This window comes from Henckelia pumila, unplaced genomic scaffold, assembly GCF_033568475.1.
Source record: "Henckelia pumila isolate YLH828 unplaced genomic scaffold, ASM3356847v2 CTG_486:::fragment_2:::debris, whole genome shotgun sequence".
Taxonomy (NCBI): domain Eukaryota; kingdom Viridiplantae; phylum Streptophyta; class Magnoliopsida; order Lamiales; family Gesneriaceae; genus Henckelia; species Henckelia pumila.
Genome location: NW_027331846.1, coordinates 102,261 through 125,000, shown reverse-complemented (window position 1 = coordinate 125,000; position 22,740 = coordinate 102,261). Strand labels below are relative to the sequence as shown.

General features: G+C 37.3%; 3 protein-coding genes across 3 annotated transcripts; 1 reads left to right on the top strand and 2 right to left on the bottom strand.

Moving 5' to 3' along the window:
- Positions 1 to 812: 812 nt before the first annotated feature.
- Positions 813 to 3,516, top strand: LOC140872920 (pentatricopeptide repeat-containing protein At3g42630-like). The gene is given in 3 exon segments (XM_073275842.1): positions 813 to 991; positions 1,555 to 1,699; positions 1,702 to 3,516. Coding segments are annotated over 3 exon segments (1,254 nt in total). The 5' UTR covers positions 813 to 886; the 3' UTR covers positions 2,706 to 3,516.
- A 153-nt stretch (positions 3,517 to 3,669) lies between these two features.
- On the bottom strand, positions 3,670 to 9,868 carry LOC140872918 (U-box domain-containing protein 52-like). Its single transcript, XM_073275839.1, has 9 exons — positions 9,742 to 9,868; positions 9,315 to 9,430; positions 9,079 to 9,200; positions 7,522 to 7,739; positions 7,362 to 7,428; positions 6,818 to 7,115; positions 6,284 to 6,385; positions 5,718 to 6,146; positions 3,670 to 5,457 (listed from the first exon to the last, which is right to left on the bottom strand). Exons 1-9 carry the CDS (start codon positions 9,866 to 9,868, stop codon positions 4,618 to 4,620), a joined length of 2,319 nt encoding a protein of 772 aa, XP_073131940.1. The 3' UTR covers positions 3,670 to 4,617.
- Positions 9,869 to 12,355: 2,487 nt separating this feature from the next.
- On the bottom strand, positions 12,356 to 14,767 carry LOC140872919 (pollen receptor-like kinase 2). The gene is made up of 3 exons (XM_073275841.1): positions 13,959 to 14,767; positions 13,238 to 13,831; positions 12,356 to 13,162 (listed from the first exon to the last, which is right to left on the bottom strand). Exons 1-3 carry the CDS (start codon positions 14,638 to 14,640, stop codon positions 12,489 to 12,491), a joined length of 1,950 nt encoding a protein of 649 aa, XP_073131942.1. The 5' UTR covers positions 14,641 to 14,767; the 3' UTR covers positions 12,356 to 12,488.
- Positions 14,768 to 22,740: the final 7,973 nt, after the last annotated feature.

Below are 22,740 nucleotides of genomic sequence, written 5' to 3'. Positions count from 1 at the left end.
TTAGAAAATTTTAGTTCGGGTAAAATACAAACCTGGCTCCATGAATGGGCAAAATTCATATGTGTGCACGCGTGTGAAGAGACATTAATAAATTATTAAGTTTGAGCAAGAAAAAATTTTTAGTATCATTTAGACATGTCAATTCGTGCTAATCCGCCCCACCTAGTTCACCGTCTTGATGGGTTGGGAAAATCCCAACCAACTCAATCTGACATGAGTTATGGTTTAGGTGGATCAACTCGCGAAAAAAAAAACAATTAGAAAAAAGAATTTGACAAAAAATAAAAATCCATATATAAAGTAAATAACATTCATGTTTACAAATTTTTTGACCATACATAAACCACCATAAACAATACAAAATTTCAAAATTATAATTATACATACACTACTATAAATCATATAAATATGTTACAATTATCAATCATATAAATCATTGCAAATAATATAAATAATTCAAAACTTATAAATAAATAAATAAATATATGTATATAGTATTTGGGCTTACTTATGGTATGTTTTGTTTTGTTTTGTTTTTATTTATTTATTTATTTATTTTTACTTTCATCAACTAAAATTGTAGTGTAGTCCCTGCTTCATTTTTATAATTATGAATGATTCATATATAAATATAATTAATTCAAATTATAATATGACCCTTCATTATTTCTTACATTGTGACATTATACATATTTAAATATAAATCCAATTAACAAATATAAATCAAATTAACAATGAAAAACTATATAAAAAAGTTACCGCGACAGATTCACTATTTATAATAATTTGGCGATCTTTTTGTTGGGCTTAAAAAGTAAAATTGCGTAAGAGACCCAACCATATCGATCTTAACAAGGTCCAGTAAGCATTCTATCTTCGCAAGAAAATGGAAGTTTTCCGATTCCTTCCTCCCATGAAGATACTCGAAGCGAAGCATTTTCAGCGATTTCCCATGAAAAATGGAGTCAGGAAGCACTCTCTGCCTCATATGGTATGATTTATTTCGTTATATGTTGAAATATTTCTGAAAAATAAGCATTCGTGGCTTTCCTGCGTTTCGTGTGTTGATATATGCTTCTATACGGAACTTCATTATTGGCTTGTTTTTTTGTTTATTCTTGTTTTAATTTGAGCGAGTTTGATGTGTTTTTGCTTTCTGTGTTTTGAGTTAGAGATTTTGTATACTCTTGTTTCTATCTTCTGGGACAAGTGAGCTGGTTTTGGTTAATATTTTGGATGAATTGGCTGTAATTGTACCGAAAGTTATTCTGGCGGTGAAGTGGAATCAAGGGATCTATTTCGCATTGTTTCTAGCGAAGAAATAATTTTGGAAAAAAACATTTCGAGCGGTGTTTTTTTTTTATTTAAATTTTTTTAATTCTTTTGCTCTCGTCACATTATCTAACAAGATGATATGCATGAGTTGGTCAATAAAATTGAAAAAGGGTGAACCAGAAGCACAACGATCATGGCTGCTCAATTGCCTCTTAACTCTTGCTGCCACCTTTTTATGTTGACATGTTGAATGAGATATGGTCCGTATGCATTTAACAGAGTGTACATGGAAAAGACGAGAAACATAGAGATCTATGTGATGCTTGGAATTGTGAATCACCGAAACAAAAATTAAGGGCGGAAGGATTGGCCAAGGGTTCAGGAAAACTTGTTACTGCTGAGAAACTAAAGGTGCTATCCTCTGCTTATCTAACATATCATCTTTACTAATGTATTATGTTCACAATGATTTGTTTTCTAAAGCACAGGTGATTTGGGATGAAGTGTTGAAGAGTGAGGTTGTGCCTGATGCTCAATCAGTTTCAAAAATAATCAGTATTTATGGTAGCATAGGAGATTTTGCTATGATTACCAAAATTCTTAGTTTTATGCAGCTGAAAGATGCTGAACTTTTACATGATATCTTTAGACTGACTATCTCTTGTTTTGGGAAGAAGGGGCAGCTAGAGTGCATGGAGGTTATGATTAAGGAGATGGTTTCCCTAGGATATTCTGTTGATTCCGCCACTGGAAATGCTTATGTATTGTATTACAGCTCTTTTGGTACGCTGGCTGAGATGGAAGTTGCTTATGGCCGTCTCAAGAGGTCACGGATTCTTTTAGAGGGAGAAGGGATCAGGGCCATTTCATTTGCTTATATCAAAGAAAATAAGTTTTATGCTTTAGGCCAATTTCTGCATAATGTAGGTCTTTGTAGGAGAGATGTTGGTAATCTTATTTGGAACCTGCTATTACTATCCTATGCTGCAGATTTTAAAATGAAAAGCCTTCAGAGGGAGTTTGTAAGGATGGTGGAGGCAGGATTTAGACCCGATATCAACACCTTTAATATTAGAACTTTGGCTTTCTCAAAAATGTCTTTACTTTGGGACCTGCATCTGAGTCTTGAACATATGACGCATGAATCAGTGGCTCCTGATTTGGTGACTTACGGTTGTGTTGTGGATGCATACATTGACAGAAGACTAGCAAGAAATTTGAAATTTGCATTTAGCAAATTGAATTGGAACAGTTCTGTTTCAGTATTGACCGATCCACTTGTTTTTGAGGCTATGGGAAAAGGCGACTTTCATTCCAGTTCTGAGATATTTTTGGGGAATGTTAAAAAAAAGGATTGGACTTACAAAAGGCTAATTGATATATATCTTAAGAAAAGGTTCCGGAGCAATCAAATCTTTTGGAATTACTGATGGCTTGACGATTTACCTGTATCTTTGTGAGAAAACTTTGATAAATGAACTTCCTGAGGAGAACTGGCACCTCTTTATTTATTACTTATACTCTAGGTGAACAAATAGTTCATAATATTGCCACATTGGATACAAGACATGAGATTTTTTGTAGCATGTATTTTACTGTGTTAACCTGTGTGGAGAATTTTGATCATAGTCTGACGGGATCGGCCCAAGCTACCATTTGGTGTTTTATAGTGGAGAGGAGTTATTGCTAGAGTGATATTTTAGAGTTTCTTGGAGGTTGATTGTGATGCTGGATAAATCAGACCTAAGAGATTGTATGTTTGAATTTACGTTACAGGATTAATTCCACTGGTTTTATAGCGTTTCTTTGATTAAACTTCCTGAATATACCAGCATTGGATGTTCTGTTAAATCTTTAGTCGGGTAGACATTTTAGAAATGGAGCATATAAGCTTATGCATATTTCCTTCAAAAGTGGATGATGGCTTAATAACGGAGGAAAGAAATCAGGATTTCAAAAAGAGCTGCTGACAGTGAATTGTTGGTTTCCTAATTTTTATTTTTTACTAGACTACTGTACTTGTACATTCAAAAGCGGTACTTCAGAAGTCTTTTAGTTCTTGTCGACCTATAATCACTATGTAAAGAAACAGTTGTATGGTTAGTTACAGCCCGTAAAATTGAATGATCATCTTGGTGGGTATAGTTGACCTGTAAGTTTATTCTTTAGTCTTTACTACTTTATTTTCTATTTCTCTCTGCTGCTATATTATCACATGGTTCCTTTTCGCCATATATTGAGGACACACATGCTGGGCTTATTGGGTAATACATGTTGGGCTTCATGCACACACTTTATTCTGTGTAAATGCGTGTAAGTTTATGACTTGAAACATAAAAATGTCAACATTATTATTTATCTCCTGTTCGTTGTTTTTCTTCTTCTTTGTTGTATTTCTGTATAGGCCTGTTAGTTATGGAAATAATATTAAAAATGACATCTCATTCTATTTAGTATGACCTATGTCTATAAAAAAAATAACATTGTGAAACTGTTTGAGTTATGTGCTTTTAGTCGATGATTATTATATAAATTTTTTTTGATCTGGGTCATTTTCAAATTAACTCAGGTCAACACCCTGCCACCACAACTTTTGTTGTCTTGCTGAATTGTGAAATAGGGAATCCATACATGGATCATAATTTTGATCTACCTTTCAAATAATGAGCATTCTGTTTAACTTTTTATCTTTAGGCTAGAATCTAAGGGCAACTTGTGATAGTAAAACAGGAAACCTTAGGGTGTTACAAGATTTTTGCTGCATATTAAGAATCAAAAACTCCTGAAGAATAAACATTATTTATTTATGCCATAATGTTGTATTACCAGCACATTGTTTTAATTTAACAGCTAAGATAAAGACACAAACCATCAGGGCCTGCTATATATTTGGCCATATGCTGTTGAGAAAGTTAGATTCTAAACTTCTTAAACTAATGCAAAAAGGATTTAATTGAATTTCAGGATGATTCCCTGAAGAATGGGATGAAATTGAGTTAGTAACCTTCATCGTCAGCTTTGTTTTACATATTTTGGTTTATTTTCCGATTCCATTGATTGAAAAAGAAAATTTCGGAAGAATCTTAGGTTGGAATAAATTTCTAATCATCTGAATCCCCTTCTTTCCGAAATACAAACGGGGGAATCGCTCAAATATCTCTTTGATACCAAACAACCATTTAAATTCTGAGTAATCTGTGGGCACTTGTATTTGCCTGGAATGGATCCCGTGACTTAACAACTCCTCGTGCTTTGCGTTCCTGTGACTGAACTTTCATTTTGAGTATTGGAACTGGAGGAAAGCATTTGATATCCACTGACCTGCAAAAAGTTGATGAGCATTTATGTGTTTGCACAGGCTGCAGCGTCCCACTCTACTTCATTATAGTGGGAGTTTTTTGGGTGAAAAAATGTTATATTAAACTGCAAACTCACTTGAGATTCAGACTGGCTGTGATTTGGTGAGGTATTTGGAGGTGTAATGTTATACATACTTTCTTCAGCAAAAGCTCTTAACCTCTTTAGCTCGGGCAAAATCACAGTTCCAAGATCCGGTCTATCTTTACGCCTCAATTCTGTGCACTTAAGGGCTAGCTTTGCGAAATTCTTGGCCTCTTCTACTGGCCAATCAGTAACTGCTGGGTCAAGCATGTCAGCAAAAGTTCCCCTTTCAATAGCCCTCTCAATGTGATGAGTCAAACCCATCGGTGATTTGGCTGTTATTATTTGAAGAAGCATTACTCCAAATGAGTAAATGTCAGACTTTATTCCGAGCATGCCAGTTTGCTGATATTCAGGATCTATGTAGCAAAAAGTTCCAGCTGTTGAAGTCATGAGATATTGTGTGGCATTGTCAGCTACAGATGGAGGAACAAGCCTTGCCAAGCCAACATCACTGATCTTGCTCACGAAGTTACTGTCTAGCAAAATGTTTCCTGGCTTCAGGTCTCTATGTACTAGTGGCTCTGGCTTGGTCTGGTGGAGGAAAAGGAGGCTAGTGCCGATTTCTGCAGCTATTCGGAATCTCAGCTGCCAAGAGAGCACTGGAGTGTTTCCTCGCCTGAAGAGACAGTCGTCCAAGCTACCGTTAGCCATGTATTCATAGACTAAGCAGCCATACTCAGGGCATGCTCCAAGGAGGAGAACCATGTTGGGATGTCGGATGCAACTCAGAACTTCAACCTGCATTGAGGGTTTGAAGAATGCTAAATATAAGAACTATGGCACACTTTATTTCAGTCAAGTTTGGCATCTTTTCTGACCACATTAATCGTGCTAGGGCTTGTAGGAGGCATTAAGTAACACTACGGCCATCTATTTCCATGCAAGATAAAGCATTTCATTCCATTAATCTAGTTGGATTATTTGTGTTAAAAAGTTACATCTATTCTAAAAGAGATACCAGTTGTAACGGGATATCCTTTTCATATAGAGTTTCATACCTCTTGCTGAAACTGCGATCTTCCCTGTGCTGCATCTGGACGAAGAACTTTTATGGCCACGGGCGTATGATCAAGGTAACACTTGTACACTGGACCGTACCCACCTTCCCCTATTTTACGAGTTTCTGAGAAGTACTCGGTGGCTGCCTCGATCTCCTCTATTGTGTATTTCCGACATCGAGCGTCACCATGTGCTAACTTTTGCAGCACTTTCTTCTTCTCCTCTGCTTCTTTGACTGCTTTCATTTCGGCATTCATTCTTTTGCGTGCTTCAAGTTCAGCTGTTCTTTGAGCAGTTTCAGCTTTCTCAATAGCTGCCCTGCACTTTTCTTTTTCCTTCTCCGCCATTGCCAATGCTGCTCCCTCAGCTAGTCGGACCTCTTCAAGTTTCTGCTGTTCTTCCATTTTCCAGCGGTTAAGTTCCAGTGCCTACACAAATATAGAAATCAGATGCATTAACGGTATTTACTTTAATTTTAAATGTTCCATTTTGCTGCTAAGTTTCATTTTTGCGACTTTTCGTGACTTTGTTAAAGAGTTTACATATTTTGAATGGTGAACCATACTTTCTGTTTTGCACTAAGAGCTTCCTTGCAGGCTGTGCTGTACATATCCATTGTCTGTTTGAGTTCCATCTTGAGCCTGGTCATCTCTGCTTCTACATCATCCTGCATTTTTGGAATATTTGATGCGAGCTTTTATGCATGTTGTACATCGTATATTCTTGACCAACAGTATACAACATATAAGGTAGCGATCAAAATTGATTTTTCTATAATATTCTGTGACTTATATCTCAAAAAATTTCAAGACCTTGTCAGTTTCTAGGGAATGCTTCCTTCTATAAATTTTGGGATGTGGTAAGAGAAAAATGACGTAGTAATTGAACGTGATTTTGAAAGAGTCCACAGAGTATCATCGTTTATGGAAAGAAAACTTTGTGTGTTGTATTTGAGATGCTTCAAGAGGAAATATGTAGGGAATGGAACAGCAGATCTATTTTGTCATTTTTTCGAAGATGAGAAATATATTCTTTGAAATTCTTAGTTTTTCTTGTAAATAACAAATTCAACACCTGTTTATGTTGCTTGTATACATACCAGGGTTTGGGATCCAGACCATGAATAGTTTCCACTTTCATGTGAGCTTGATGAGAAAATTCCAAAGCTGTAATTTGCATCTGATGACATGGCATTAGAGAATGAAGATCCGAAACTCGATCGGTTTTCTGTGTCTGAGCTGTTTGAGGTACGAGAGGCCGTAGAAATATCATGATCTAGTGTGTGAGACATGCGCTCGGTGCTTGGCCTGCCAGAGCTCACAAATGATATGTCCGTATCAAGCATCGCAAAATCTCCATAAGATCTGTTTGAAGCATTTCCTCTGGTAAATGGTGACCTGTATTAGTAGCAGTGCATGTTAGTTCCTCAAGATATTGTGTGGCTTCTCAGCCAGTTTTTAAAGCATGCATTTCATTGTATTCTTATCTGAGATGGAAATTTTTTCAAATTTCATGAGAATTTTTTCTTACTATAAGAGTCGTCCTTCCCCAATACATGAAGTCCAGCATTTTTACTATATTTGCTAGGCTTTTAACTTCATCTGACTTGTGAATAAATAAAGCTAATTCATCATTCATCTTACTTGATCGCGTCTATCTCATCCATTGTTGTCTTGGATGCCAATGGCAGCGATCTATCGGCTGTATTTCCTACAGACACGATAAAGTTCAGTTTTCGTCATCCAGGATGACACGATAGTAAAGAAGCCGAACATGTAAGATTTCCAAATGCCTGAATCGTACCTCGCGTTTTGTTACTTTGCATGAAATGTGCTTCGACTGAACCAGATTGTGGATGAAGTTGATTCTGCAGGTGAGATGGAGATTCTTTTGGGACGGTAAGGGAGGCGGACCTGACCGATGATATCTTCCCCTTAGAAATGACATAAACATTGCAAAATTCAGGTGCCCCTTTGGATACGTTGCCAGGGATATCAACAAGCTTGAATCTTCTGTGCAAAGAAATTTATGAGTTTCTTCTGTCATGTGACTTGTGTCTGTAAATTCTCGCTTTAAGTTTTGATGTTCATTATAGCAGGACGTAACTAGGAACTTTCCATCTAGTGGTCGCAGAATTGTAAATGGTGGCGGGGCTGTTAGTAGGCGGTACCGTTTGTTATACTGTTTTTATATCTAATGATAATAAAATGATTTTTATGCATAAATAATCTTCATACAATTACAAATAAAGATTCATCACCATATTAATATAAAAAGCGTAACATACTAATGTAATAATAGTTTTAACCTAGTGGGCTAGCCGACGGTGGAGGTTTGAGGCGGAAGAAGGTAGGTTTGTAGCACTTGTAGATGATTGAATTGTTTATTATGTTTCGAAAGTGTGCATAATGTATTAATAAAGTAAGATTTTTAAAGTTTGTTGACTTTTTGACCGCCTAAACCCGCTTAGTCTTCTCAGGGAAAGTTGGTGCGGTCGATGGCTGCCTCTTCTATACGACTGACTCGATCGGCATTTAGAACATTGAGAGGGCAATTTTTTTTTTCCAATGTATATAAATATAACAAAAAGAGCAATAATTCATGATAACTCAACTGAAAGTTATGCTTGTTCATGATAATAAAACCGTTTTACAAATCAGACCCATTTTACAATATTTAATCAAATCAGAACAAAAAATAATGCTTAATATTTAATCATAAAAAGAAAAAGTATTTTATAATAATCACCATATAATTGCAAACACGATTCTTTTCGATCAATAGAATTTAATTTCAAAATATATATACATTTCTATTTGTACCTAAATTAAGTAATTTACAAGCTTTATAAGTTAAATCATAGTAAATAAAAATAAAAGTCATATCGGACAATTAAAATATACTAGTACAACGGCGCCTCTCCTAAAAATATAGTTTTGTAAAGTTGCAATTGAAAGTTACTTCGAAGAGTTACCCATCTAAAAAAAAGAAGTTACTTCGAAGAGTCAATTTTAGTCGTCAAATGTAAAGAACATTAAACCTAATTCTAGTATTTGATTTCACATTATAATGTAGTGCATTTTAAAAACTTAATTTAATGAATCTATGAATTTGCTAACTAAATTAATTTCCTACTCTTGTCCCCCAAATAAGTTACGTCCATGCATGATGATAGATATATTAGCCGCAAAAACTCACAATGATTTCACGGTTTAATTTTGTGACTCAGATATCTTATTTAGGTTACTCACAAAAATATATTATATATTTTTTATGTCACGTATTGTTTTCTTATTGTAAATATGAGTAAGGTTGATATCACAAAAGATCGATCTACTCTATATTAGCTAAATTCATCACCTCATGAAACCATTCTTAACTGTGGAGCCGACAACCAAATCCTCAGTCGAGTTGTTCTTTACATAATTGATGAGGGCTCTGGATACGTCGGTGTCTTCTACTACTTCTTCGTTGACTCGTATCTGTATCAGAAAGACGATATATCATATGATACAGAGAACTGATATATGGTCCAACTATAGTTAGTCCAACGAACAAAATGATGATCAAAATGCATGAATGGAATAATGCTTTACATCCTTGCGGGTGCAGAAGCACCGAAAAGGAAAGAAGAGCTCCTTGGTTGGGCCATCCATCGGCACGGTAACCTTTGATATCTTCGAAGCATCCTCGTTCCCTGAGAAACTTCCCGCTGAGTATCCACAATTAATATATGGTTAGAGAAAACTACAACATGAATATCGTCATGAAGCTACTGCATAACATTATGTCCTAATTATTATGGGAGGAGTAATTAAATTAATAATAAAATCATGTTTTCATCGCGGCCTATGCCAGTTAGAGAAAGGATGCATCCCATAATAATTATGCATGCATGACGGGATCGACCGGCATGCATGACATTTTCATTTATAAGGTGTACAAAATAGATCGATTAAATTTTTGAGTCTGTCGCTGCATGCATTGCATGCGGAGAGGATGTGCGTAGATGGAGAACATTACATGAAGCCGGCTGCTTGAGCTTGACATGGAGAAGGGTTACAGTTTTCCCTTTGGACAAGAGATGATCCACTGCCCATTTCAATGCACCTTGGCTCCCTTTGTCCTTGTCTATAGCAACTACCACCATAATTGATTTCTCTTATAATCTTATGATTGATTCAACTTTTGGATTTCTAGTTCATTAATTTGTGTTTGAATTTTCTTGCCTTTGAAGCTGATCTCTCTCTTTTTCTCTGGTGATTGTTTGCTGAGGATTTGGAAAAATCTCTGCACTGGATATTGGAGAGGGTATTAATTAATTACTAGGTCTCCTCAAAATAATGAAAACCCTTTTTTATTTAATTTATTTGTGGAAGATAATAATTCATTGGGTATCCTTTGGTTCCGAATTACGAGGGTTTTGTAATGATCTTTGGGGCCATTAATAGTGGAATCTGCCTTTGGTTTTCTCCCTTGACCCGCAGTGTAAGAGAGGCTGGCATGCATTTGAGAGCATTTCCATATTTGTGTGATGGTCACGAGTCGAATTGACTTAGTTTGACTTTTTCTTGAGATTTCTTTATTCATATTTTTATTTTTAAATAGGTTTCCGTAAGAGGAGTCGGTCTGATTCGTAGCAATACTTTTCACCGTTAAAGTAATAAGTTTGCATTCAATCGGGCGTTGGATCGGAAAAAATGGAAGGATAAATATAATATTTGGAATTCATGCAAATACTACTACTGTTTTGTATTCTGAGTTGGCTTGAAGTTTGATATGAAGATGGATGAACCTAGGGGTGGGTTTTCGGTATACCGTATACAAAATATTAGCATGAAAAAAACTTATATTGATACCGATATCGAAATTCTGAAATGTTGGTATGGAAAAAATCTATATTGGTACCATATAGATACCAAAAAAAAATTCAATATATCAAAAAAATGTCTATATTTCAAAAAAAGTTCGGTACGGTATGCCGAAAAGTTGGTATTTTAGCTCGATATCCCAGCCCTAGATGAACCACACGAAACGAATAATATAATTTTAATTTTGTATTCAAGTTGGTTCATTTCATTTGAATTTAATTCATTCGGCAACAATTCAATATGTAACTTGAGCTTTATGGGGTTTCTTTATTTTAGATGTAGATAAATGTGTTATTCAGATTTTTTTTTAAAAACAAAAATGCGTTATTCATTTACTAAATACGTTTAAACCATATATATCCCTAGTTTTCAAGTTATACAAATAAATATTTTGGTATAGAAGATAATATTGATTTTTATGATTTTAAATATGACTTTATAGAAGTTGAATTGATTGTTTTTTTCTCGCCGAGAGCGATGATTATTACAATATAATTAAGTTACGAATTGAGATTCGTCCCAAATCACCTTTAAACTCACCAAGATCAGCCAAAAATTTTTTTACAAGTGATTCCCCATTAATACATAGTATTTAATTTTAACAAAAAAACAATTATAGACTACAAACCATTGCTATTTCAAGAAAACAAAACGTGCCTATAACTTGGTTGGGTTTAGAAGATACGAAGGGACTATCTATTAATTAAGCTGTAAATATTATGGTCATGTAGGAATGGGGTGCAAACGAACCGAATCGAGCTGAATAATGGTAAAATTTTAAGGTTCGAATTCGGCTCGATAAGAGTATATTCAAGTTCGAGCTCGATTCGAAGTTCGATAATTTCAAATATTTTGGCTCGAGTTCGGCTCGAAATGAAGTTCGATTCGAGTTCGGTTCGAAATATTCGAACCTATTCGTGAACTATTCGAATATTATGGTTCGAAAGCTCGAAATGTATATATATTATTATAAACTTATATTATATTAATTAAATATTAAGGCTCGCGAACGATCGAACAGAGTAATTTCGGCTCGAGCTCGGCTCGAAAAAAAGTTCGAACATGTTCGAATTCGGCTCGAGTTCGATAAGCTCGAATACGAATCAAATATTTATTGAACGGGCTCGTAAAGCTCATAAACAGGTTCATTTGCACCCCTATATAGGATAAAAGTAAAATGGTATAAATGCATATAATCAATAAAATATTTGGTGGAAGGATTATTTGTATACATCTGTTAATTTGGTATAAGCCTCTGATAAAAATTCCGATCTAAATCGTCTCTCATTTAATTTCATATGGTTTTATGGTTCTAAGTCTTGAGACAAGTGATCAAATTTATATTTACAATAAAAAATAATATTTTCACATAAAAAATAATAATTTTTCATCTGAGTCGAAGGCACAAAATTGGCTAGTGAGTAGGTATCTACTTGCATATTTATTTTCATCTTCTTCTTGATAAAAATAAGACACGTACAACTCGTTTTTCTATCCAAAATCACTTCTAGAACAAAACTTTCACGTTCTCATAAAATAAATATACATATATATATATATATATATATATATATATATATATATATACCACATGGCACATGCATCCATTTATTATTGCATTATTAAAATCTCATAAATCCATAGTTTTTTCAATAATTGAAAACAAACCAAAGTATATATACGTACTGCAAAATCACTAGCTAGCAATTTCTCCTTCCAAATGATGGATCGCTAATCAACACACACACATATAACATATATGCATATATATCTTATCATCATCAAATCAAACTCCAAAAACATCATCAATCCATACATGAAATTCTTTTATTTCTTCCACTTCCGCACCCATTTTTCGATACGTTTGAAATTTAGCAACCAACCGAGCCAAATCATCTATCATTTAAACGTAACATGAACCATATCATCGGACAAACCCCTGGAACTCCTCGTATCGCCTTCACTGGCGCCGCCGTACGACGAATAGAACTCCTCGTCTTTTTCCTTGATCTCCTCGACCATAGCCGCGACCTCCTTGAACTCAGGCCTCTTCTCCACGTCCACCTCGCAGCAACTCAGCCCTATCCTCAAGAGCTTCATCATCTCCCCCTCAGAGTTCCCCGTCCCCGTCATGTCTCTATCCAGAACCAGCTCCAGATTGCTCTCGTCCCTCACCACGGAGTCCACCCACGTCGCCAAGTCCGTGTCCGTGCCCTTCCCTTGTTGCAGGAAGTTGGAAGGGAACCGGCCCGTGAGGACCTCCAGGACCAGGATTCCGAAGCTCCAGACGTCGGTTTTCTTGGTGATCCGGCCCGTGTGCTTGTACTCGGGGGATTTGTAGGCCACCATGTGTTCTTGGGCGTGTTCTTGGTTGACGATGGGGATGAATCCGTAGTCGCTGAGGATGGGATTGAAGTTGGCATCCAGGAGTACGTTGGAGGATTTCAGATGGCCATGCGGTGCTGTTAAGCAGGGGAGTTCGTTGTAGAGATAGGCCAGGCCTTTGGCGATTCCTTTCACTATTTTCAGACGTGTTGGCCAATCGGGGCATGGAACCCCACGAGTTCTATTTCCTATAATACATAAAGAATCTAAAATATTATTCAGAATTTGAGATTAATATATTGAGAATACTATGATATGCATACCATGAAGCTGAACAGAGAGGCTGATATTCTCCGCATAATCTGAGACCAACAGCTTCTCCTCTTTTCTATAATAGAAAGCCACGATGGGAAGCAAATTGGCATGATTCAATCTCCCCAATCTCCTCATATGCTCGTTGAACTCCTCTTTGCTGACGTTATTCATGTGTCTGAATCTCTTTACAACCATCATCTTCCCTCCATTCAGGCTGGTCTTGTACGTGGATCCAAACACGCCGCTGCCCAGAATCTCCGCCGAGGCTTTCAGCAGATCCGGCATGTCGAACCTCTCCCCGTCTTCTTTCAAGAAAGTTAGTTTTGTGCCTTGCTCTGGTTTCTTCGCTTGACCGGGGTGATCAGGGGAATTAGATGGGCTTGCATTAGCTTGGCCTTGTTCCATTCTTTTTAAATTGGCGGAGTCCATGGATTCGTCACGTTGCTGCGGCGATTTCTTGCGTCGCTGGAGTATGACGACTACGACGATCAAGGCAGCTATGGCCACCACCACTAGCACGGCCACGATGACTATTGCCCCGACCGAGAGTTTGCTCGGGGCTGAACATGCTTTTAGAGGCCCCCCGCATAGATCTTTGTTGCCTGTAAACAGAAAAATTATCACAATAACAACAGGATTGAACAAAGCAAACCAGTAAACATAAACTACTTATGCAAGTTTGGTCGCTAAACAATAATTCCAAGTCCCAAACATGGCACGAAATCTCACCATTGAAGGCCGAAGCATCGATTCCGCTAAGACTATTAGGGATCTCTCCCTCCAACTGATTGTTGGACACATTGAAAACCTTCAACCTGTCTTGTGGAAAAGGAGGTATCGACCCCACAAATTCATTATTTTCCAGCATCAACTCCTTGAGCCTAGGCAATGCCACCAAAGATTCCGGGATCGAGCCCGACAATTTGTTGTTGGCCAGATAAATCTTCTTCAACGAAGACATCCCCGTGAAAGTGTCTGGCGGAATCTCCCCGGAGAATTGGTTATGAGACAGGTAAATAGTTTTGATGGCGGTGATTTTGTGCAGGTCCGGCAAAGGGCCATCAAAATGGTTGTTCATAAGGCTTATAGTTCTCAAGTTGGGCATTTGTGCAAGGGCTTGCACATCAATGGCACCCTTTAATCCCATATTCTCGAGTTTGAGTCCCCACACAGTTCCCTGCTCGCACAGGACCCCGTTCCAGATCTCGTGATCCCCATTGCATGGAGATTTGTTCTCGTCCCAGCTGGATAATGCATCGGCATTCTTGAGGGATTGCTTGAACTTGACCAAGATTTCGGCATCCGACACCGCGGACGACGTGACGGAATTCAAGAAGACGATAAAAACCAAAATGTTTACACGTGAGCCATGCGACAGAAAGATTTGTTTTACAGACATCTTGATGATCATGAAAATGGCACGCGCACTCTTAGGCGCGCGCCTTATCGGAAAGCTCCAAGAAATGAGAATGGCTTCTTCGAGGGGAGAAAATGGAAAAGGATGAAATGAGATGTTGCGGGCATGGAGATGGAGAGAAGGTACCAATAATAGGTCTTTGCTATTATGAGGTTCAAATGACTTTGTTTTGACAAATGTGAAGAGGGTAAAATGAAGTTGACTATGTCCCCTCTTTCTTCGTGGAAACCTTTTTTTGCATGAGAAATATGCGCAACACCTTTGAATTTGTGGTCGTTATCAACATAAAAATATTATCAAGTATAAATGAAGAAGGTAGCTAGACTTGAACTTGGACATAATTGTGCTTGTGATGATTGGCCGAATCAAGTGTGAAAAAAAAATCGAAAGATGCTTCTAAGATTAGCCTTGGATGCATAAAATTGATTCAGAGTGGCACTTTATTTTTCAAATTACAAAATTATCCCGGTAGATATATTATTTTGGATAATTTTATAACTTCAAACATAACTTATAACCGAACGTGTACATATAAGAATTTTTCAAACTTGTGTCATTCGCTTAGAATGATATCATTTCTTTCACTTTTATCACTTATTTCATTCGCTTAAAATAACAGTATTCCTTTTTTTTTTTTATCAGTCAAATAAGAGATAATTCACAAGTAAATGGGAAAAAAGGATGGAAACAACTCGTGCCAAAACCTAAATTTTATGATAATAACATGGAAAAGAAAATCCATAGTAGAAAAAGGTTTTACTGTCTGAAAAGATGATGGTTAGAGCTATCTAATCTATAACATTTTCTATCCGAACCAATTTCGCGTAGAACTCGGAATGATTTCGGGAATGCTACTGCCGAACTGTTCAAATCATGTAAAGATAGATCAACAGATCAAGTTTCTGTATGAATGATGCATACTTCATATAAAAAAAAATGGTACTAAACTACGCACTTAAACAAATTAAACATCTAGTTTTAAAAAAATTCTAAAAAGGATGACATCAAAACATTTAAAGTATTAATTCAAGTATGACTAACATATAAAATTCTTTAAAAACTTACATACTTTGAGGCGAGACTTCTCGAGTTTCTTGCAACCGGCAGTAGGCACAACCCAAACCAGAACCATGCTCTGATACCAACTGAAACGACCCTATTTCTACTTTAAATTAAACTAAATAAAAATACGGGTTTTCAAAAAATTTCGTCATGACCTCTCTATAAATGTTCAAACCCGCCTGTCACAGAAACAACTAAAAAAAATGACCGACAATACCAAGAAAACTAGACCGAAAAAGGAACGAGAACTAGAGAAAAAGATTCGTCATATCACATAACCAAAAATTTAAAATAAAATCTAAAGTTTACATGCTCTAAACAATTCTATCAAAACATTACATATACATTTGTCGAATAAGCAAAATAAATTCTTCATAACATATTAATTCGAGTAACTATGCGAAAGACGAGCATAGGTCGGAGGGATGTGCCGTGCACGCTTCGCAATCCACTCGATAGTCTTTCCCCTCGATCTTAAAGATGACTTATACCTGCCTGAAAACAAATAAGCGTAGTGAGTCCAAAAGAATCAGCAAAAATATGGGGGGATAACGAGTAATACATAAATACAAGCACACACAGATTAAAAATAGCTTGATAATAAAATACTTTGTGCCCTTAATTTAAATAAATAATTTTTAAATAAATGAAGTGAACATGAATGAATCATATGAAAGAGTGGGTGCCCGGTGAGCCAACTTGTGGCTAAGGGCTTTTATGACTCTATGTATAAACAATCTTTTGTTTAATATAATTTACATTTTTATAATGGCATTTACTTTATCTTTTATCATATTATTATGTTGTGACATACTATAAGATGTTTTGATAAAGACCTTGAATATACTATAGTGTATGTAAGATGTGGTAGAACATGGGGATGTCTATCATGAAATACATCTTATAGTCACTGTATGTTCTAAACTGTTCCTAGTCGATTGAGCCGTCCGATAATAAGGATAAGGATCGCTCGAGTTTGAGACTAGCATTTGCGATGCGGAGTACCACGTTTCATTGGTAGGGAACATGGAGATGTTCGAAGCATGCAAATGGATATTCATAGGATGAATAATCGAACTACCCTATCCGGACTTTCCAAGTGGTTATCACTTATCGAGTGGATAAAGTCCGCGGTTTTGGTTGTACACCATTAGTCCTTACTACTTGAAACATCATGGAGACTCTATATGCTAGTACTGTGCTTTGACTCGTTTACCGACTCTATGGGGGTCATCAGGTGTCGGGATTGGGTACAGTTACAACACATATAGGAGTCGATGCATTGTTGTCAAGGATTCACCACATACTTGCGAGTGTGGATATCCTATGCGATCTGAGGAGATATTAGTGTGACGAATCTCTGGCCAGAGTACTTGATGTGATTTAAGAAATGGTTTCTTAGTAGCACATGCGATGTCACTAATTTGATCTTCAAGATGTATTGCATAGTTATCGAATCTTGAGCGACTCTCGATATACCAATGGTTGTTGATTCGATCGGGATATATGGATGAAGGGACCGTACTGTACGCTAACCAAAATCTACTGGTTCTTGTAGGCACTATCAGTGATACCTAGGGAATCATGGGGCGATGTTGCTAGGCGCTTTACCATGATTCGTTGGGCAAGTCGGAAATCGTTGTTCCGAGTCACAAGGAGTTGTGAGCCCACGGCTAGCTGTATCCCTGAACCATTGAGGGTCACACAGTGTAATGGAGTTTTAATCCCCGTTGAGATAGTTAAATTTAAAGAGTTAAATTTAATGAATAAAGAAGTTGGACTTCTTAAATAAGAGTAAGGGAGTAGGATTTCCTAAAATGACATAGGGATGTACATTTTTGGAAATCACTGAATTCGGATTCAGAAAAATTTATCTTGACTTTAAAATGTGCAGAAATGGTTTCTGTGCACATTGGTAAAATCGGTTTATCAATCGGAGTCACGATGAATTTTATATTAATTTCTGAACATGCGGGCTTTGCTTGTCGGGCCTCAACTTATGACTAATGGGCCCTAAGGTGTTAGTGGCCTGCATTATAAATAAGTTATTACAGTACAGAAATTAAAACACAACAGGTCATTATTTTGAGACAGAGTTTTCGAAAAAAAACCCTAGCCTCTCTCTCAATAATTCGGCCGATCACCCCTCCCTCTCTGTCAGAGAAAATTCCGGTCTGTGATTTTGAATTGCAGTCAGGAATAACGAATCAGATTCGTTTAATCTCTTCGCAGAAAAACTTCTGATAGATTTTCTAGTGCAATCTATCAGAGGGATTAAAACCTCATTCGTGGACCTGATTGAAGGAGTTCATCAGTTCCTGGGAGATACAAGAAGCGCAGAGAAATCTGTGTGGTGTCCAATAATCTCGCTTCGAGATTGAAGGTAAAAATTACATAACAGTTATTTAATTTTTACACACACAAATAATTTAATCGTAAACGGTTGATACCCACACCATGGAATTGTTCCATGATAAAATTTTTAAACTTCCGCTGCACCGGGTATCAATCGTGATTGATCTGAGAGCCGCGTTTTCCAACATATTCTAGGTATGAGTACTTATATTTGATGAAATATAAGTCTGAATCATTTGAAAAGTTCAAAGAATTCAAGGCTGAAGTAGAAAACAAACTAGGTAAGAGGATTAAAGCAGTTTGATCGGATCGAGGTGGAGAATACTTGAGTACTGAGTTTTTGAGCTATCTAAAAGAGAATGAGATTCTCTCTCAGTGGACTCCTCCTATGACACCTCAGCTTAATGGTGTTTCGGAGCGTCGCAATCGAACTTTGTTGGACATCGTTCGATCCATGATGAGCTTCACTGAGCTCCCACCTTCGTTTTGGGGTTATGCTCTTGAAACGGCGGTATTGTTGTTGAACAACGTTCACACTAAAGCAGTGAACAAAACACCATACGAGTTATGGAATGACAAAGCTCCTAAGTATTCGTACTTGAGGATTTGGGGATGTCCTGCTTACGTGAAGCAGACAGTGGGAGATAAGTTGGATAGTCGATCCACCTTATGTTATTTTGTAGAATATCCGAAAAATTCAATCGGATATTATTTCTATCATCCTACTGAAACAAAAGTGTTTGTTTCAAGGAATGCCACCTTCTTGGAGAAGGTGTTCTTATTGGATAAGAAAGGCAAGATGATGGAACTCGAAGAAATTCGAGAAGAACACGAGATACAAAATAATGATCCTACACCTCAGGAACCATTGATTGACACGCCTATTACTAGAAGATCCGAGAGGACTTCTAGGCCTCCTATTAGATATGGTTTTCTTCTTGAAGGGGATAAAAGTGAACCCGACATTGGATGTGATCCAAGAAACTTCAAGGAAGCAATTTCTGATGCAGATTCGAATTTATGGCTTGAAGCTATGCAGTCGGAAATAGATTCGATGCATACAAACCAAGTTTGGACTTTAGTAGATCCTCCCGATAGAATTGTTCCAATAGGGTGTAAATGGATCTATAAGAGAAAACTTGGGCCTGATGGAAAGGTACTGACCTACAAGGCACGATTGGTGGCAAAAGGTTATACTCAAAGACAAGGAGTTGACTATGATGAAACTTTTTCACCAGTCGCAATGTTCAAGTCCATAATAATTCTTATTGCCATAGCAGCATGATATGACTATGAGATATGTCAAATGGATGTGAAGACTGCATTTCTTAATGGAAACATTAAGGAAGAAATCTATATGATGCAGCTCGAGGGATTCACATCCATGGGAAGCGAGCATAAGGTATGCAAGCTTCAGAGATCGATCTATGGTCTCAAACAAGCATCAAGAAGTTGGAACCAGAAATTTGATGAAACAATAAAGGATTTTGGTTTCATCAAGAACCCGGAGGAACCGTGCGTGTACAAGAAAGTAGTTAAGGATGCTGTGACATTCTTAGTACTTTATGTTGATGACATCTTACTCATTGGGAATGATGTAGGGATGTTGCAGTCAACAAAGATATGGTTATCAGGTAGATTCTCGATGAAGGATTTGGGTGAGGCATCCTATATTCTAGGGATACAGATCTATAGAGATAGATCTAAGAGAATGATAGGACTTACTTAAGCTACCTACATCGACACTATATTGAAAAGGTTTTCAATGGATGAGTCCAAGAGAGGACATCTACCTATGTGTCATGGAGTCTCTCTATCCAAGTCTATGTGTCCCAAGACTGACGAAGAGATAGAGAAAATGACACACATACCATATGCGTCAGCCATAGGGAGTATCATGTATGGGATGATATCCACCAGACCGGATGTGGCATTTGCTCTGAGTGTCACGAGCAGATATCAAGCCAATCCCGGTCAAATGCATTGGAAAGCCGTGAAGGATATTATTAAGTACTTGAGAAGAACTAAGAATGTATTCATGGTTTATGGAGGAAGAGAACTGAAATTGGAAGGCTATACCGACTCTAGCTTCCAAAGTGACATGGATGACTCGAAATCAACCTCTGGATTTGTGTTCATGCTCAATGGGGGTGCTGTCTCTTGGAAGAGTTCCAAGTAGGACACCACAGCGGATTCCACCACTGAGGCAGAGTACATTGCGGCATCAGCTGCTGCTAAATAGGCCGTTTGGATGAGGAATTTCGTCCAAGAGTTGGGCGTTATTCCTGAAGCTGTTGGTCCAGTCCCGGTGTACTGTGACAACACGGGTGCCGTTGCTCAGGCAAAGGAACCAAGGTCTCATCAAAGATCCAAACACGTACTGAGGAAATACCACATCATCCGGGAGATCGTGGAAAGAGGAGACATCACTGTCGAGAGAGTGGCCTCTGCAGACAATATCGCTGATCCACTTACTAAGCCCTTGCCAGGATCATTATTTGACAAACATCGCGAAGCAATGGGACTACGTAGTATGACTAGTTGGATTTAGGGCAAGTGAGAGATTGAAAGAGTGGGTGCCCGGTGAGCCAACTTGTGGCTAAGGGCTTTTATGACTCTATGTATAAACAATCTTTTGTTTAATATAATTTACATTTTTATAATGGCATTTACTTTATCTTTTATCATATTATTATGTTGTGACATACTATAAGATGTTTAGATGAAGACCTTGAATATACTATAGTGTATGTAAGATGTGGTAGCACATGGGGATGGCTATCATGAAACACATCTTAAAGTCATTGTATATTCTAAACAGTTCCTAGTCAATTGAGCCGTCCGTTAATAAGGATAAGGATCGCTCGAGATTGAGACTAGCGTTTGCGATGCCGAGTACCATGTTTCATTGGTATGGAACATAGAGATGTTCAAAGCATGCAAATGGATATTCATATGATGAATGATTGAACTACCCTATCTGGACTTTCCAAGTGGTTATCACTTATCGAGTGGATAAAGTACGCGGTTTTGGTTGTACACCATTAGTCCTTACTACTTGAAACATCATTGAGACTCTATATGCTAGTACTTTACTTTGACTCGTTTACCGACTCTATTGGGGTCATCAGGTGTCGAGATTGGGTACAGTTACGACACATATAGGAGTCGATGCTTTGTTGTCAAGGATTCACCACATACTTGCGAGTGTGGATATCCTATGCAATCTGAGGAGATATTAGTGTGACGAATCTCTGGCCAGAGTACATGATGTGTTTTAGGTTACTTGGTTTCCTAGTAGCACATGCGATGTCACTATTTGATCTTCAAGATGTATTGCATAGTTATCGAATCTCGAACGACTCTCGATTTACCAATGGTTGTTGATTCGATCGGGATATATGGATGAAGGGACCGTACTGTACGCTAACCAAAATCTATTGGTTCTTGCAGGCACTATCAGTGATACCTAGGGAATCATGGGGCGATGTTGCTAGGTGCTCTTACCATGATTCGATGGGCAAGTCGGAAATTGTTGTTCCGAGTCACAAGGAGTTGTGAGCCCACGACTAGATGTATCCCTGAACCATTGAGGGTCACACAAGTAATGGATTTCTAATTCCCGTTGAGATAATTAAATTTAAAGAGTTAAATTTAGTGAATAAAGAAGTGAGACTTCTTATTTAAAAGTAGAGGGAGTAAGATTTCCTAAAATGACATAGTGATGGACATTTTTGGAAATAACTGAATTCGGATTCAGAAAATTTATCTTGACTTTAAAAGATGCAGAAATGGTTTCTGTGTACATTGGTGAAATTGGTTTATCAATCTGAGTCACGATGAATTTTATATTAATTTCTGAACATGCGGGCTTTGCTTGTCAGGCTTGAACTTATGACTAATGGGTCCTAAGCTGTTAGCAGCCCACATTATAAATAAGTTATTGCAGTACAGAAATTAAACAACAGAGGTCACAAAATTTTCGAAAACCCTAGCTGTTCTCTCTAGGTGTGGCCGCCCCCTCTCCTCTCTCTGTTCGAAAATTCCAGCCTGTGAATTTCGAATTTGCAGTCTGGTTTAACAGATCAAATCTGTTATTTCTCTTCGTAGAAACTTCTGATAGACTTTCTAGTGCAGTCTGTCAGAGGGATTAAATTTCTGTTCGTGGACCTGATTGAAGAAACGTTCGTTCATCAGTTCCTGGGATATACAACAAGAGCAGTTTAATCTGTTGGTGTCCATAATCTCGCTTCGAGATTTTAAGGTAAAATTTACATTGTTTAAATTTTATATTATCAATTTTAATCGTAGGAATTTGATACCCATATGGAATCGTTCCATATAAAATTTTAAAACTTCCGCTGCACCGGGTATCACTTTCTTTTTCGATCCGGAGAACGACCGTGTTCCAACATCATATGCATGGCTAAGTCGAATATAATAAGTTTAACTGAATAAACGTACTAAAACATAGACATAAATATTTGAACTTAGATCCTTGAATTGTGACTCTGTGATTTCGATCATGATCATGGCTGCAGTGCACTATTCCACAAGGAGGTCAGGATAACACCCAACCCAATCTTGCCCTGTATTTGGTAAGGGAGACAAAGATATCTCTCAGCCCCACACGAACACATGCTAAGGTAAGGAAACCCATAGTGATTTGGTAGGGGA